The sequence below is a fragment of the Palaemon carinicauda genome, chromosome 12 (assembly GCF_036898095.1).
Source record: "Palaemon carinicauda isolate YSFRI2023 chromosome 12, ASM3689809v2, whole genome shotgun sequence".
In the NCBI taxonomy this organism is placed as follows: Eukaryota; Metazoa; Arthropoda; class Malacostraca; order Decapoda; family Palaemonidae; genus Palaemon; species Palaemon carinicauda.
Genome location: NC_090736.1, coordinates 14,063,357 through 14,082,260, shown reverse-complemented (window position 1 = coordinate 14,082,260; position 18,904 = coordinate 14,063,357). Strand labels below are relative to the sequence as shown.

Genomic DNA, 18,904 nt, shown 5'->3' with positions numbered 1-18,904 from the left:
GTCCCTGTTTTATCTGGAGAAGGGCACTCAAGAAAGCTAGAACATCGGTCAATCTCTCAAGGATCTCTTAGCTCCGCTATGGCATTATGCAGAACGGTTTTCAAACCTTTTGCAGCTCCTGATAGTCTCTCCAAGAAGACCCTCTCCACATCACAGACAACCCACTTCGACACCCACCACAAGCTATAGCTTTGCTATGATTGTACGCCTGGAGAGTACCCAATACCTCTTTTGCGAAAAGGTTGTCTAGATATCTGAGGAATTCCTCAGCATCAGTCTACCAGGCAGTATAACGTCTTGTGTGGTTGGTGTCATGGGAAAGGGTGTGTCTCCTTGATACCTCGATTCCAGCAATAGCGGAATCCTCGAGTATATACAAGAGGAAAAGACCCCCTATTCAGTTTCGACAAGTAAAGATGATCACTCAACCTTGATCCTTCACCTTCAAACTGAAAGAAAGGGACACCCTCTCATCGATAGACTTTTCCTAACTCATACGGACTTATAACTTGCCTTTCCCCAGTCGGAATTGAGATCTTCCTCTCGGAACATGGTTCAAATTCTCCGATCCCTAAAGAGACCTCCTTATGTTCCACTTCACCAGGCAACAAATTTTCTCCTGATTTAAGAACACAATGTTCCTACACACTTAGACAGCAACCATATGAATCAAGGAACTTCATGGTCTCTCTTTCGACATCGCCCAATATTGAAAAGGGCGAAAGACAATGTTCAGTTTCGTCCCTGAGTATGTCGCCAGACACAGTCTCCTGAGGTGACCGATCCTACACAAGTCTCCACTCGGTAACGGACGATCCAGATCATCCGTTACTGTACCCAGGGTAAGGTATGAGACTTTACCTAAAGAAAACGGCAACAGCCCACCCAGGTCCCTTCTCTTGTCATCAGCACTGGGAGAGACTAGAGGAGGATCACCGAAACATCATCTCGACATGACGACTCACAGTGTTAGGGGCATAACTATGCCCCTGGTCCTTCTTAGCAGATTACTCTGTGACGCAGGTTTTACAAGAAAGGATGTGAATGCTCCAGGTGACTTTCACAACCTTTCTCCTGCCAGACGTGACCCACAGGAACTCGATACGATCTCTATCGGTCCGGTGGTGGCTGCACAACAGCTGGTTGTATACCTCAAGCTCCTTATTGGACAAGTAGTAGAAGGTTGAGGGCACTGTTACCCGGTTTTAGATTTGACTTGCTCTTATTCTTTTCTTCATCCTACCCTCTCGTGGGGAAAGCAGCATCCTGGGTTCTCTACATAAGCTGACCTCAAACCACTGCAGGTAAACCATGCTCGCTTGTGTGCCCAGTATTAGGCTAATATTGTTGCATCCCCATACCCTGGCGAGGGGGTATTGAGAAAGTCTTGGTTACATCAGGTTTTTCCTACATAGACTCGGAATAACTTTACCTAGACAGTCACACTTCTGAACGTCTCAACACACAGCTTGCATAGGCCATGGACCTTGCGTAGCAAGTTTTTAGCGAGGGCAGGGACTCCTTATTTTTGAGTACTAACATACTCAGATAAGGAGCCCCCGGGCAAAGCCAAAATCGAGAATAGCAGGGATGTCCACCCTTCCTAATGGGTGAGTCACCCCTAATAAATAGCATGGTTTGTATTCCAGTTACGGAACAAATGACAAATTCGAAGATAATTTGTATTTTTCCTAACTATACAAACCTTGGCTATTTATACAAACTCGCCTGCCATCCCTATCTCCCTTGAAGTCCTACCTCCAAGCAAAGTGACTAAATCACAGGTGTGTGAATGGGAGTGGTAGCAAGCTACCCCCCCCCCTACCCCCGCTAACTAGTGGTGTGGGTAGTTAACCCTCGTTAAATTTTAATGGCTCGTCATTTCAGCTCCGCCAAAAGTATAACCCCTAATAAATAGCTAAGGTTTGTATAGTTAGGAAAAATACAAATTATCTCTGAGGGCCTCCCTCTCGGCAGTTGAGCTCCTGATCATAGAAAGAGGTGCGAAGTACCCTATGCAGGCTGCTTCGTGGTTTGATCTATGGCTAGGAACCTTGGGCTTCATGGTCCGCTCCCATGATCTCTCAAAGGAGTCGGCCCGGAAGACTTTGGAGTCTTTCCTGTTGTCGGGTACCTGAACTTGTGAGTTCCTGTCGCACCACATTTTCAACTTGTGGGCGAATGCTATACTCAAGAGGAGGGATACCGTCATTGGGAAATTCCATAAACAGGTGCCGAAGGTGGAAGTCTTCCGGTTGAGGAACTCCACTCTTGAGGGTTCTGCTCTCTTCGTCCCAGAGGAGATAGAGAGGGCTACTGAGCGATGGAGGAAATCGTCAAATGTTTCTCGCCTCCATAGGGCCATGACATAGAGACCATATGGTAGACCTTCCCAGTCATCTCGTACTCAGTAAGTACCTTCCTCTTCTCACTCTTCAGCTTCTAGGTCCTCCAGACCTTCAAAGGTGTCTAAGCGTCCCTTTCCATCCAAAGCCCAGAAAGGAACCAAGTCTTCAAGAGGAAAGAAGCGAGGAAAGTGAAGTGGATGAGGTGGTCACTCCCACTAGGAATGGCATTACTTTTCACCTACCACCTGTGGGAGGATGCCTATAGCGCCTCTGGCAGAGGTGGCAGCTTCACGGGGTGGAACCCTGGATGGTCGAAATGATTGCCCTAGGGTATCGCGTCCCGTTCATTCAATCTCTCCTTCCTCTGACTCAGGATCCAGTGGTTCTATGCGAGGAGATCCGCTAAGGAGCTGGCCCTCAGGACCGAAGTCCAGACCATGCTGTAGAAGGGCACTCTCCAAGAGGTTGCGGACGGGTCCCCAGGCTTCTACAGTCTAATTTTTCTGATGAAAAAGGCGACTGGAGGCTGGAGACCAGTCACTGATCTCTCTCCTGTGAACAAGTTTATGCCGCAGACTCAGTTCAGAATGGAGACGGCAGACACGGTCATTCAAGCGGTTCATCCAAGGGACTTCAAGTGCACATTGGATGTAAAGGATGCATACTTCCAGATCCCAATCCATCCGTCTTCACGGAAGTATCTAAGACAGACTCAGAGACGACCCTTCTTCGTCACCGAGACATGCTTCTCAAGTTTTGTCAGGATCTGAGGATCCTGACAAATCACGAGAAGTAATTACTGCAACCTTCCCAAAGGCTGGTATACCTCGGTATGATATTAGACACCGTCCAAGAGAAAGTCTTCCCATCAGATAAAAGAGTACACAGACTGAGGGAAGTGGCTGCATCCTTCCTCAAAAGAAGTCCTTCCGGCTTCTCGTTGGTTTAGTATGCTAGGTCATGTAACCTCACTCATCTGTCTAGTTCCAAACGGCCGCTTCAGGATAAGATCCCTGCAATGGCAGCTGAAGTCCGTGTGGAACCAACACTCCGATCCACCGGACACACTAGTTCTTATAACTCAGGATCAGGTGACAAATTTGAATTGGTGGATGGTAGACAAAAACCTTCGATGGGGCCGGAATTTCACCCCCCCCCCTCCTCCAGATTGGATGCTCTTCACAGATGCATCAAAAGAAGGGTGGGGGTTTCACCTGCTGCACCATATGATCTCCGGCCTTTTGTCAGAAAGGTACCAGCACATAAATCTTTTAGAGATTAGAGCTGCTTGCCTAGCTCTTCATCAGTTCCAACAGTTGCTGGCAGATCACTCTGTAGTGTAGATGAGCAACAACACCACGGTAGTGGCTTGCATAATCAAACAAGGTGGTACCTTTTCACAGCCTCTATGCCAGCTTGCAGTAAAGATCCTCAGATGGTCAGAAGAACATTCGATGTGTCTATCAGTGTACTTCATTCCCGGCAAGAGGAATGTGCTCGCGTACAATCTGAGCAGAGCGACTCAGATAGTAGGCTCTGAACGGTCTTTGAATCGTCAGATAGCCTACAAAGTCTTGACTTTATGGGGTTCCCCGACTGTAGATCTGTTCACAACATCTCTGAACTGCAAGCTTCCGCTGTACTGTTCTCCAGTTCCGGACCCTCAGCCTCTATGCAGGATGCATTTCAACAACGGTGGGACAACATCGATGTGTACGCCTTTCCCCCGTTTTGTATGATGAGAAGACTGCTCAACAAGACCAGAGCATCCAAAGATCTAATGATGACCCTTGTGGCTCTGCTATGGCATCACACTGAGGGGTTTCTGGACATCCTGCAACTTTCAGTAGATCTACCGCGAGAGCTTCCTTTACGACCAGATCTACTCAAACAACCACACGCGAACATCTTTCACAGGACCGTGCCATCGCTTCGACTTCACGCGTGGAGACTATCCAGCGTCTCCTCTCTCAGAAGGGCTTTTCACGACAAGTTGCCTAGAGAATGTCGGTTACTTGCGTAAGTCCTGAGCCTCAGTCTGCCAGGCTAAATGGAGATTCTTCTGTGATTGGTGTCGTGGAAGGAATATCTCTCCACTCGAAGCCACTATTCCAGTAATAGCAGAGTTCCTTGTATACTTTTGGAGGAAAAGCTTTTTTTCTTTCTCGGCGTTGAAATGCTATCGTTTGGCTTTAAGCCTTGCCTTTAAACTGAAAGAAGTAGGCAGTTCACTTGCCCTCAGTTAGAGATTAGGCCGCCTCCTTGAAACGTGGTTTGCATCTTGAGATCCTTAGAAGGACCTCCATACGAATCATTACGCCATGCAACTGACCAAAACCTCACTTTGAAGACGGCATTCCTTTTCGCTTTAGCCTCGGCAAAGAGAGTCGGTGAACTTCATGGCCTCTCGTATGACATCGCCCATTCAAGGGGATTTGGGGGGAAGTGACACTCGGGATTTGTCCCTGAAATCATTGCTAAGACTCAAAATCTGGGATACTGGACCTTAGATTTGGGCCCTTTCAGATTGAGAGTCCGTTCTGTAACCAATGACCCAGATCAGTTGTTACTATGCCCATTTAGGAGTTTGAGATACCCTGTACTATCTTAAATGCAATGCAGCAACACGGCCCCAACTAACACCTCTGTTTGTTAGCTCAGGGAGAGTAAAGAGGAGGATCACTAAAAACACGGTTTCCTCCTGGATCCACCAAGTGATCAAAAGAGCCTTGGCTCCCAATCCTCCTCCAGCTTGCCATCCTAGAGCCTATAAAATCAAGGGAATTAGCACTTCCCTGGCATTCAAACGCAACTTCTCCGTCTTGCAAGTAATTCAAGCGGGTGTGTGGAAGAGACAAACTACTTTCACAGCCCATTACTTGAAAGACATGACCCACAGGAGTCTCGATACATTCACTATCGGTCCTTTGCTGGCTGCTCAACAAGTGGTTTAAGAATACCTCAGGCTCCTTGATGGACAAGTAGCAGTTGGTTGAGGGCATTGGTTACCTGGGTCAAGACTGGGATGAATTAGAGTATGTTTTGCTTTCCTTTCTTCATCTTCCCCTCCCTTGGGGTACAGCACCATGGGTCCCTCTACAAGCTGGCTTCAAGCTCTGCTGGTAATTATCACTTTCCTTGTACCTAGTATAAGTCGTAAATTTATATACTGTCCACGTCCCCATCGCTTTCTGCGTGGTAAGCAATGGGATACGTCTTGTTTTTTTTCCTATATAAACTGAGATTGTGTTTATACAAGACAACAAACTCTATTACGCCATATTGCACAGGCCACTGTTATGCTCACTTTGTATATTTTAGTGAGGTGTCAAAGTTTTCCCTAGACTACAGTCATATTACTGTACTAGGTAAAACTGGGTCAATGTCCATGCCAGACTTAGGACTTCCACCCACCTAACAGTGAGTCACCCAAATAACTAACGGGTTTGTTAGTATGGGAAAAAATGACAAATTTTGAGATAATTTGTATTTTTCCCTAACTACTGTAATACGGAGTTATTTTTATAAATTGGCCTACTATCACCTGTCCCCCAGAAGTCCTGCCTGCAATCAAAAGACATACCTCACTGCTGTGAGAGTATATATAGAACCAACTAGCTACCCCCAACCTACCCGCTCAAGCGGTTAGGCAGGGTTGCCACCTCGCATTTCAAGTCTAATGGGTTCCTTCCAGCTTTGCCGAAAGATAATCCAAATAGATAACTCCAGGTTTGCATTAGTTAGGGAAAAATACAAATTGTCTCCTAATTTGACATTATTATATACTGTACTGTATAAATGTGAAAAAAAAACATGAAACAATTCAGATGAAGATGCAGAACAGTATCACATTTGTATGAGTAAAAGCAAACTGAACAAAGTTGGGTACCATATGCTACAATTAGCTGAAGATTGATGCTGTGGTCACTGATAAAACAAGCCCCCAGGATACTGACCAGTGTGCTCCGATTTGTAGTGTCTAATTTATTGGCCAGTAGTGTGCCACGTATGAAATCATGTGAGCAAACTAGGCCAAGCATCCCGAGCTTTGTTTTCCTTACAGTCGCACTATTTTTTGTATTCATCTATGGTACACTACACATTTACTTTTAATATATATTATTCAGTGTTTTATACAATGCAATACTGTACTGTATTTTTATTTATTAATCAACTTAATTTTTAAGTGCATAAATGCTTATTTTTTAAATATTTAACTTAGCCGGTGAATATATAATAGCTGCAACTCTGCGGCTCGACAGAAAACACACTCAAAAAACTCGCGAGCGATCGCTATGAAGGTTGCGGGTGTGCCCACCAGCGCCAACTGTCGCCCAGATACCACTCTTGTATGTAAACAAAACCTTCAATTCTTCTCTGTCGACGTTGACGACAAGACGTATCAATACTCGCTGTAGAACCTGGAGTTTTCTCAACATATTTGGTGAAGTACTTCATTTTGGTTTGAGCTTTCGCAGTGCAGGTGTTTTATCTTCATCTTAAATCTTGAACTCGTTTTTGGATAGATTTAATTTTTGATGACAAAGAGAGTATGGACTTTCTTTGACTTTTAAATGGCCGACCCTTCCCTTAGACGGAAGTGTGTTTAGGCTTTTAGCAATTATCTTATCACGTTATAAATTAATTATAGATTTTCCTCTATATATTTTATATCTCACCGCCTTTATTAGGCCTCTTCGATTAACTTTCCATTTATAATAAATATCAAAATAAATTTTAATGATTTGTTTATATGCGACCTTTCCTGAGAGTAGGCGGTCCTAACTTGGAAACCGAAGTTAAACAACGTTGAGCCCTTTCAATCGTAAATAGCTTTTAAAGAGCTAATGATTTAAAACTTTTTAAATGAATATTTTTTAATAGATATTTTATGAAAGATTTTCTTTGAATAGTCTTCGTACTGTTTCAAAGATGAACTAACGTTTAGTTTATTTATGCTACGCAGTTTGCGCTCTATCGTTACGATAGAGAGAGAGAGTATCACGGTTTCACTTTGCAGAAAGAGTAAATCGATTCTGACGTTTTGTTCATTCTTCTTTCAAAGCTTAAATGTTTTAAATTCTATTTTAAAGGAACTTTTTAATTGAAAAACCTTTCAGTTTTTTCCTTTGGTCAAATAACATGTTTTTTTGACGAAACGTAAGTGGGCTCTTCTCTTAGGTGCGAAATCAAGAGAGAGAGAGAGAGAGAGAGATAGAGACGGAGGGAGAGAGAGGAGAGAAAACGTTCCGTTCAAGCGGGTAACGTTGTTCTCGAGTTACTCTCGTCCCTAGTCTCTGTACGGGGAGAAAGGATAAAACGTTTTTAGTTTTTTTTTTTTTTTTATTCTCGTCCCCAGGCAATGTACGGTGAGAGATTGAAAACGTAGTTTTGAATGAACTAGTGTTTAGTCTCTTCCCCAGCCACTGAATTTTTTATCTTAAAATATGTTTACTGTTTTTTGCTGGTATTAATATGCTTGCATTATACGACTGATTTCGCAATTACAACCTTTTGATGAGGGTAGAATTGCGTGCTTCAGGTAGAAATCAGTTTTATTCATACCTGATGTGAATTGTTAAAAGATTCGATTTCAGTGAAATAAGTGCAAAACAGAAAATCGTAGTGATAAAGTGATATTGCGCAAAGTGTTATCAGTGTTGCGACCGAGGGTTCGTCTGTTCGTGCCTGTCGTTCGCCTAGTCCGGGACCTCTTGCAAGCTCCCAAGCCCAGGGGAGAAGTAATGTCGTACGACTTATGGGTTCGAGAGGCCTTGATCAGCGAACAGACGTTCCCTCTATGGTATCGGGTGTATCTTACCAAGATCACCCCTACCATAAGGCGAGAGAGACGATTTTCTCCTCGTCATCCGAAGGCTTTTCGCATAAGAAACCGTGAAACAATAGGTTTCGAGGCCCTTTAAGCGAAAGTCAGTCCTTTCAGGACAGGTCCAGCGTCCTGGTTGTAGCCATTAGGACAGCTCTGACCCTATGCAGTCATCGGAAGACTGCTCGCCGCCTAACAAAAGCGTAACACAGACTCCGAGAGTCTTTTTGTAGGCAAGGTTTTGCGGTCACAGACGTTACCCTCGTCTCTTACCGCAACCATTCCCGTTGATCCTAAATGGGTTGTACGGCAAGACATGCAGAATATGCTTGCCTCCCTTATGGAAGACTATTCTGCCGATAAGTCCGTTGAGCCTAGCCGTTTATCTCATCGAGATCCTGGCTTTCAGCCACCCTAACGTTCCTTTGTGCGTCCTGTTGACGTTGGCGTAGCTAAGTCACGTCAGTCAGGTTGTTTAGAACCACACTCGATGCGGTCTCGTGTGGATTTTCAGCCACATTTGGACGTTAGGCCACTTGCTGATGCTCCTGTTGACGTTCAGGACGTTCGCTAACAATCGGAGTTGACTTGTTTTGACGCTGAGCGTCAACCTCCGCATTCTAGAGTTGTTTTGACGCTGAGCGTCAACCTCCGCATTCTAGAGTTGTTTTGACTGCTCAGTCTAGGCGGTCAAAGCAGTCTCGAGTGGACGCTGTGCGTCCTCACGCACCTGTTGTTGTTGACAGTTCACAGACTGTCAAGCAGTTACATGACGTTGCGTCCTGGTCTCTCGCACCTGTTGTTGTTGACAGTTCACAGGCTGTCAAGCAGTTACATGACGTTGCGTCCTGGTCCGCTACTAATGCACCAGTGCGTGTGGACTCTGCTTGTAAAGCATTGCCACCACGGTAGGTCTCTCCCTTGCTTGAGACTCAGCTATTATCGGACAAGGTTCCTTCAGATGAGGAAGTTGCTGTTCCCCCTCCTACTGATATTCCCTTGAGGACTCTGTCAGACGGAGAGGAGCCTAAAGCTGCTTAGCCCTCTATGGACTTTAAATAAATCATGCTGATTTTTAAGGATCTTTGTCCGGATCTTTTTGTAACTGCTGCTCCTCGTTCGCCTAAACGTCAGAGCTTACATTAGGCCTAGCTACTTCGAAGCCGTTGTTTTATAAGCTAGTGCTCTCTCGCTCTCCTAGAGAGCTTTACGTTTCCTAGGCGACTGGTTTATCACCAGGAGGAGTTTGGGGGATACAGCCTTTGCTTTCCCTTCTTTTAAACTGGCTTATATAGCGAGAGTCTGATATGACACGAGAGAAGTTCTCGGCTTGGGAGTTCCTGCCTCTGCCCAGATAGACTTCTCAAACCTCATAGACTCTCCCTGGCGCCTGGCCATGAGATGCTCCAAGATTTTACAGGTCAACTTCACAGCTGTTTTCGAGCCTTTGAAGTTTTGCTGTACAATTATGTCATGCATAAACAAGGCTTTCAGGGATGGCTCCAATGATCTGACAGCCACGTTCTCTGCAGGAACAAGTCCCTCAGGGATGGCTCCATGATTTGGCAGCCATGTTCACTGCAGGAGTACGTAAGAGGCAAGTGCGCTTAATGTGTTCATTGTCAAGACAAACTTCACGATGAAGTCTACCAGGCTGTCTTGACAGCATTTATGGAAGGCGACTGGATGGTCTCTCTCGACCTTCAGGAGACATACTTCCACATTCCTATACACCCGGATTCCCAACCGTTTCTGAGGTTTGTTTACAGGAATGTGGGGTACCAGTTTCGAGCCCTGTGCTTTGGCCTCAGTCCTGCGCCTCTCGTGTTTACGAGGCTCATGAGGAATGTGGCAAAATCCCTCCATCTATCGGGGATCCGAGCCTCCATGTACTTGGACGACTGGCTTCTCAGAGCATCGTCCAGCCTTCGCTGTCTGCAGGATCTACATTGGACGTTGAGTCTGGCCAGGGAGTTGGGACTTGTGGTCAACCTAAAAGTCCCAACTGATCCCATCCCAGATTATTCTATTTTTTGGGGATAGAGATTCGCAGTCAAGCCCTGCTCGAAGTCCAACTAATGCTGAAAAGAAAACGTTTATTCAGTCAGGAGTTGGAACAGTCTCGTAGGGACTCTCTCATCCCTGGAGCAGTTTGTCTCACTAGGGAGACTACCCCTTCTGCCTCTCCGGTTCCATCTAGCCTCTCACTGGAACTAGGACAAGACATTAGAGACGGTATCATTCCCAGTCTCCGAACCAATAAAGGCATGCCTGAAATGGTGGGACAGCAATATCAGTCTGAGAGAGGGACTATCCCTAGCAGTCAAGAACCCAAACCACGTGTTGTCCTCAGACGCGTCGGGTTTGGGTTGGGGTGCGACCCTGGACGGTCGGGAATGCTCGGGTCTGTGGACCTCAAGTCAGAAGAGCATGCACATCAACGGCAAGGAGCTATTAGCAGTCCACTTGGCCTTGATGATATTAGAAAGCGTCTTCGAAACTAAGTGGTAGAGGTCAACTCAGACAACACCACAACTTTGGCGTACATCTCCAAGCAAGGAGGCACACACTCCTTCACGCTGCTCGAGATCGCAAGGGACCTTCTCTTATGGTCTAGAATTCGAGGCATCTCCCTGTTGACGAGATTCATCCAGGGGGACTTGAACGTCTTGGCAGACTGTCTCAGTCGGAGGGGTCAGGTGATACCCACGGAATGGACCCTCCACAAGGACGTGGGCAAGAGTCTTTGGACTTCTTGGGGTCAACCAACCATAGACCTCTTTGCCTCCTCGTTGACCAAAAGGTTACCAATCTTTTGCTCTCCAGTCCTAGATACAGAAGCAATCTACATAGACGCGTTTCTACTGGATTGGTCTTTTATGGACTTATATGCATTCCCACCATTCAAGATAGTCAACAAGGTACTGCAGAAGTTCGCCTCTCACGGAGGGATAAGGTTGACGTTGGTTGCTACCCTCTGGCCCGCGAGAGAGTGGTTCACCGAGGTACTTCAATGGCTGGTAGACTTTCCAAGAAGTCTACCTCTAAGGGTAGATCTGTTACGTCAGCCCCACGTAAAGAATGTCCATCAAAGCCTCCCCGCTCTTCGTCTGACTTCCTTCACACTATCAAAAGACTCTCAAGAGCTAGAGGTTTTTCGAAGGAGGCAGTCAGTGCGATTGCAAGAGCTAGGAGAGCTTCTACCATTAGAGTATACCAGTCGAAGTGGGAAGTCTTTCGAGACTGGTGCAAGTCAGCATCTGTGTCCTCGTCCAGTACCTCTGTAGCCCAAATCGCAGATTTTCTTTTACATCTGAGAAAGGTTCGCTCCCTTTCAGCTCCCACGATTAAGGGCTACAGGAGCATGTTGGCTTCGGTCTTTCGACATAGAGGCTTAGATCTTTCCAACAATAAAGATCTCCAAGATCTCCTTAAGTCTTTCGAGACCTCTAAGGAACGTCGTTTGGCAACTCCTGGATGGAACTTAGACGTGGTCCTAAGGTTCCTCATGTCAGACAGGTTTGAGCCATTACATTCAGCCTCCCTGAAGGATCTCACCCTCAAGACACTTTTCCTAGTGTGCTTGGCTTCGGCTAAAAGGGTCAGTGAACTTCATGCCTTCAGTAAGAACATCGGCTTTTCTACAGAAAAAAGCCACTTGTTCACTTCAACTTGGTTTCCTGGCCAAAAATGAACTGCCTTCTCGTCCTTGGCCTAAATCTTTTGATATTCCTTGCTTATCAGAGATCGTAGGCAACGAACTGGAAAGAGTATTATGTCCTGTTAGAGCTCTTAAGTTCGATTTAGCTCGTACTAAGTCATTACGAGGGAAATCTGAGGCATTATGGTGCTCAGTTAAGAAACCTTCATTGCCTATGTCAAAGAATTCTTTGTCATATTTTATCAGATTTTTTTTTAATACGAGAAGCTCATTCTCACTTGAATGAGAAAGACCGATGTTTGCTTAAGGTTAAGACGCACGAAGTTAGAGATATAGCAACCTCCGTGGCCTTCAAGCAAAATAAATCTCTGCAAAGTATTATGGACGCGACTTTTTGGAGAAACAAGTCAGTGTTCGCGTCATTTTACTTAAAAGATGTCCAGACTCTTTACGAGGACTGCTACACACTGGGTCCATTCGTTGTAGCGAGTGCAGTAGTGGGTGAGGGTTCTACCACTACACTTCCCTAATTCCAATATCCTTTTAATCTGTCTCTTGAAATGTTTTTAATATTGTTTTATGGGTTGTTCGGAAGGCTAAGAAGCCTTTCGCATCCTGATTGATTTGGCGGGTGGTCAAAGTCATTTCTTGAGAGCGCCCAGATTAGGGGTTTGATGAGGTCCTGTTGTATGGGTTGCAGCCCTTGATACTTCAGCTCCTGGGAGTCTGTCAGCATCCTAAGAGGATCGCTGGGCTCCGTGAGGAAGACAGACTTACAAGGCAGAGTAATCGTCTAAGTCAACTTCCTTACCAGGTACCTATTTATTTTGGTTTTGTTATATTGATAACTGTCAAAATGAAAAAAACTCTTAGCTTATACGCTGTAAACATAATTAACTCTGGTCTCTACCCACCTCCTTGGGTGTGAATCAGCTATTATATATTCACCGGCTAAGTTAAATATTTAAAAATTATATTTTAATTATAAAATAAATTTTTGAATATACTTACCCGGTGAATATATAAATTAAATGACCCTCCCTTCCTCCCCAATAGAGACACAGCGGGACGAGAAGAATTGAAGGTTTTGTTTACATACAAGAGTGGTATCTGGCCGACAGTTGGCGCTGGTGGGCACACCCGCAACCTTCATAGCGATCGCTCGCGAGTTTTTTGAGTGTGTTTTCTGTCGAGCCGCAGAGTTGCAGCTATTATATATTCACCGGGTAAGTATATTCAAAAATTTATTTTATAATTAAAATATAATTTTACCACAAAAATAATTAAAATCTTAACCAATATAAATGCTTATTGACCTGCAGAAATCAATGATATAGATTTACATATAATAGATTAAACAATCCCTGAAGTATCTAGGACGCGATAGGTGAACCGGTATATGGCGATGGATTACTGTATTATTATTATCATTGGTATTGTCATTATTGCCATTATTATTGTTACTAGTACTGTAATGTTGTCATTATTATTGCCATAATTATTATTAATAGTATTGTCATTATTATTGATAATTAGTAGTTTACACAGGTGTTATTTTTCCTATTGGTACTTATGAAAAATAATTTTTTTTCAGATGCAAAACCGTCCATTAAATATAAACTTTGAAAATATGGAAAAGTTTGTGATCAGTGAGAGTGAATTGGATGCTTTAATGGAGCTAGATATTATGTGCGAGGTAAAAGCTTTAAATTTCCCCGAAGCCCATATTAAGGAAGTTCTACGTAACCGAGTAGAAACCAAAGGAATACCATTTTTCACTGCTGAACAGTGTGCAACGGCTGTGTTTGAATATGTCGAAGAGAAGACCAGAATGTTCCTAGAAGAGACATATATGGAGAGCAATGATGATGAAGTGACAGATGTCAATAGTAGGGACATTGAGCCTGCTTCAACTTCCGTTACGCCTCCTGACACCGCTGCTGCCCTTCCAGGACTTCCACCTAATACCACCTCGTCATCGGTCATACCACTTCCCCAGATAAAGAGACACATTCCTATAAGTCCCCTTCCTCGCCCTACATCTCTGAATAGTCCACAAACTACTGTTCCTAGTGTAGTCAATGGAAGTTGTGGATTGCAGCAGTCTTTGTCTTATGAAAATCTTCCTTCAGAGAGCCAGAATCGCATGCAGAGAAGTCTTCCTTTGTTAACACAGATGGATTTTAGTGAGGAAAGGAAAGTGATGCCACTTTCTTGTGAACTGCCATCATTGGGAATGAAAAAATCTGCATCACTTGGGGAAGATAAATCAAGTAAGTATTCCTGCTTAGAATTATGATTAACTTCTTTCATTTTCCAATATTGTCAACCCTCGATTGTCATAGAGAAGCAAGCAACTGGCAATTATTGACTCTGTATAGTCACTTAACTCATCAGCCCCTTCACCAACTAACCACTGCTTATGCATGGTTGACCAACCTCCTTAGAAACTTGCTACATTGTTTTCATATTGTCCACTAACCAAACTGTAGGGTAGATTACTGTAATTGTTCAGTATAGTGCATTACAAACACTTACACCCTATTCTTAATAAACTCCTAAACTATCTATAACAGGAATTGGCAACTGATTGGCAAGTGGGGCCACATTTTATTATATCCAAGTGAGTGAAGGGCAAATGATAATATACATATGCAAGAAATATAAGTTGCCCAATACTGTATATACTTTTTTTTTTTTTTTTTTTGCAATTCATTGTTTTGTCTTCCTCTGAAAGTTTACATAAAACTGACATTTCTTTCATTATTTCCTAATAATGATGATGATGGTTACGGTTATAAATAGATATAAAGATACATACATACATATACCAAGGCACTTCCCCCAATTTTGGGGGGTAGCCAACATCAAACAAATGAAACAAAAAAGGGGACCTCTCCTCTCTACGTTCCTCCCAGCCTGACAAGGGACTCAACCGAGTTCGGCTGGTACTGCTAGGATGCCACAGCCCACCCTCCCCCGTTATCCACCACAGATGAAGCTTCATAACACTGAATCCCCTACTGCTGCTACCTCTGCGGTCATCCAAGGCACCAGAGGAAGCAGCAGGGCCTACCGGAACTGCGTCACAATCGCGCACCATTCATTCCTATTTCTAGCACGCTCTCTTGCCTCTCTCACATCTATCTTCCTATCACCCAGAGCTTTCTTCACTCCATCCATCCACCCAAACCTTGGCCTTCCTCTTGTACTTCTCCCATCAACTCTTGCATTCATCACCTTCTTTAGCAGACAGCCATTTTCCATTCTCTCAACATGGCCAAACCACCTCAACACATTCATATCCACTCTAGCTGCTAACTCTTTTCTTACACCCGTTCTCACCCTCACTACTTCGTTCCTAAAACTATCTACTCGAGATACACCAGCCATACTCCTTAGACACTTCATCTCAAACACATTCAATTTCTGTCTTTCCGTCACTTTCATTCCCCACAACTCTGATCCATACATCACAGTTGGTACAATCACTTTCTCAGACAGAACTCTCTTTACATTCATGCCCAACCCTCTATTTTTTACTACTCCCTTAACTGCCCCCAACACTTTGCATCCTTCATTCACTCCCTGACGTACATCTGCTTCCACTCCACCATTTGCTGCAACAACAGATCCCAAGTACTTCAACTGATCCACCTCCTCAAGTAACTCTCCATTCAACATGACATTCATCCTCGCACCACCTTCCCTTCCCGTACATCTCATAACCTTACTCTTACCCACATTAACTCTCAACTTCCTTCTCTCACACACCCTTCCAAATTCTGTCACTATTCGGCCAAGCTTCTCTTCCTCGTCTTCAACCAGTACAGTATCATCTGCAAACAACAACTGATTTACCTCCCATTCATGGTCATTCTCGTCTAACAGTTTCAATCCTCGTCCAAGCACTCAAGCATTCACCTCTTTCACCACTCCATCAGCATACAAGTTAAACAACCACAGCGACCTCACACATCCCTGTCTCAGCCCCACTCTCACCGGAAACCAATCGCTCACTTCATTTCCTATCCTAACACATGCTTTACTACCTTTGTAGAAACTTTTCACTGCTTACAACAACCTTCCACTAACTCCATATAACCTCATCACATTCCACATTGCTTCCCTATCAACTCTATCATACGCTTTTTCCAGATCCATAAACGCAACATACACCTCCTTACCTTTTGCTAAATATTTCTCGCATATCTGCCTAAATGTAAAAATCTGATTCATACAACCCCTACCTCTTCTAAAACCACCCTGTACTTCTAAGATTGCATTCTTTGTTTTATCCTTAATCCTATTAATCAGTACTCTACCATACACTTTTACAACTACACTCAACAAACTAATACCCCTTGAATTACAACACTCATGCACATCTCCCTCACCCTTATATAGTGGTACAATGCATGCACAAACCCAATCTACTGGTACCATTGACAACACAAAACACATATTAAACAATCTCACCAACCATTCAAGTACAGTCACATCCCCTTCCTTCAACATCTCAGCTCTCACACCATCCATACCAGATGCTTTTCCCACTCTCGTTTCATCTAGTGCTCTCCTCACTTCCTCTCTTGTAATCTCTCTCATTCTCATCTCCCATCACCGGCACCTCAACACCTGCAACAGCAATTATATCTGCCTCCCTATTATCCTCAACGTTCAGTAAACTTTCAAAATATTCTGTCCACCTTTTCCTTGCCTCCTCTCCTTTTAATAACCTTCCATTTCCATCTTTCACTGTCTCTTCAATTCTTGAACCAGCCTTCCTTACTCTCTTCACCTCTTTCCAAAACTTCTTTGTATTCTCTTCATATGAATGACCCAATCCCTGACCCCACCTCAGGTCAGCTGCCCTCTTTGCCTCACTTACCTTGCGCTTCACTTCCACATTTTTCTCTCTATATCTTTCATACTTCTCTACACTATTACTCTGCAGCCATTTTTCAAAAGCTCTCTTTTTCTCATCCACTTTTACCTTCACTCCTTCATTCCACCATTCACTGCCCTTCCTCATGCTGCCTCCAACAAACTTCTTGCCACACACATCACTTGCAATCCAAACAAAATTTTCTTTTACTAACTTCCACTCCTCCTCTAAATTACCAGTTTCTCTTACTTTCACTTCGTCATATGCCATTTTCAACCTTTCTTGATATTTACTTTTTACCCCCATTTGTATTAGCTCTTCAACCCTCACTAGCTCCCTTTTACATCCACCTACTCTATTCCCCCACTTTTGCCACAACTAATTTTCCTTCCACCAAAAAATTATCAGACATACCGTTAGCCATACCCCTAAACACGTGCACGTCTTTCAATCTTCCAAACATTCTTTTAGTTATCAACACTCATAATCCATTAACGTCCTTTCTACCACTCTTCCATTTGCCACTCTTACCCATGTATACTTGTTTTTATCTTTCTTTTTGAAAAAGCTAGAACTTATCACCTTCTCTTGCTCAACACACACATTTAGGTAAAAAAATTAAAATTTAGTAACCTAGAAATTCTTGGACCCCCAAAACAGCATGTCAGCCTGCTGGCCATAGATTTCCCATGCCGGATCTATAACATTAAATAATCTACTATTAAAATTCATTCTATTATCTTCCATAAAGTTTAATAGACTTAATTTTATTTCATTTGTTATTGAATATAATTTTTGCTTTATATGATTTCCCTTTACCTTCTTACATATAAATTTTAATCTATTGTTCCTTCAATTTATTTTCCTTCCTTTCATAATTTAACCAGCTTTAAGAGAAGCAACTTGAATGTCAGATGAGTATAGAAATAATTAATTTTATTAAAATTCCGTTATTATTGATTGATTGGTAATCTCTACCAAAACCTTACAGTAGGATGTTTATGTTAATTATCATTATATTTGCAACTCAAGCTGGTTCGTAGCAAACAGGACTAGATACTTAGTTTAAATTCTAATTTATACCTTAGAGATTAGTGCCGTAAGTGCACTTCATGCAGTTAACCCTTTTACCCCCAAAGGACGTACTGGTACGTTTCACAAAACTCATCCCTTTACCCCCATGGACGTACCGGTACGTCCTTGCAAAAAAATGCTATAAAAATTTTTTTTTCATATTTTTAATAATTTTTTGAGAAAATTCAGGCATTTTCCAAGAGAATGAGACTAACCTGACCTATCTATGACAAAAATTAAGGCTGTTAGAGCAATTTAAAAAATGTGCTGGGGAAAAAATAACCCCTTGGGGGTTAAGGGTTGGAAATTTCCAAAGAGCCTGGGGGTAAAAGGGTTAACTGTAAGCATTACTTAAGCATTAGTCAAGGGTCTTTGCACCTTCCTTTAATCCCTAGCTGTGAAAAATTGCACATGCCAGTGCTGCAGCCTAGATCCTCCTCGCTTACAGGACTTTGTCATTGAAAAAACAATGAATGGCACTTTCATTTCGAAAAAGGGCACCTGCAAATGTAGGAGCCTAGATCTTCCCATCCCAGAGGACCTTGTATATTAAAAACAATAAATAACACCTTCATTGCCAAATCCTTTGTCATCTATACCAACAAACATTCACTTGACATTCTTAACCTATTCATATTTTGGGAACAAGACCTTTGCTACAAGTAACCTGGCCTTCATATGTTCTCTCATTTACTTCTTCCATATACCTGTTGTTATTGTTTTATTACGATTTCCATCCATATTCCTATCATTCTAATATAACGCACTATATCATCTTTTCCAAAAATTTCCCTTATTTCCTTAAGCCATTCATCCACTTCGTCAAAACTATTTTCAGCTTTTACAAGAGAATCATTCATACTAGTTATACTTTCCTACCTCTATGTCTTGCGTTTGTCATACATTCATATAGGTCCTCTAAAGTAAAACCAACCGCACTGTAAATATCATTCATACCAAACCACCTGCATATGCTTTGTATCCTTTTACTTCATCTCTGCCCTCGCTACCTTTCGTCCTTCTTGCTATTTAACCTCTTTTAACTTTTATTTCTTAGTGCAACTGTTGGGTTTTGCCCAGTTGTACTTGGTTGTGGAATGGCCTTA

The 18,904-nt window shown here is 43.2% G+C and overlaps 1 protein-coding gene across 2 annotated transcripts in view; it reads left to right on the top strand.

Moving 5' to 3' along the window:
* Positions 1–18,904, top strand: part of LOC137651231 (putative inhibitor of apoptosis) — an 83,973-nt gene that overhangs the window by 42,438 nt on the left and 22,631 nt on the right. For both annotated transcript variants that reach the window (XM_068384448.1, XM_068384447.1), the window contains exon 5: positions 13,431–14,109. In XM_068384448.1, the coding sequence (XP_068240549.1) occupies positions 13,431–14,109 (679 nt within the window). The remainder of the gene's footprint in view (positions 1–13,430; positions 14,110–18,904) is intronic.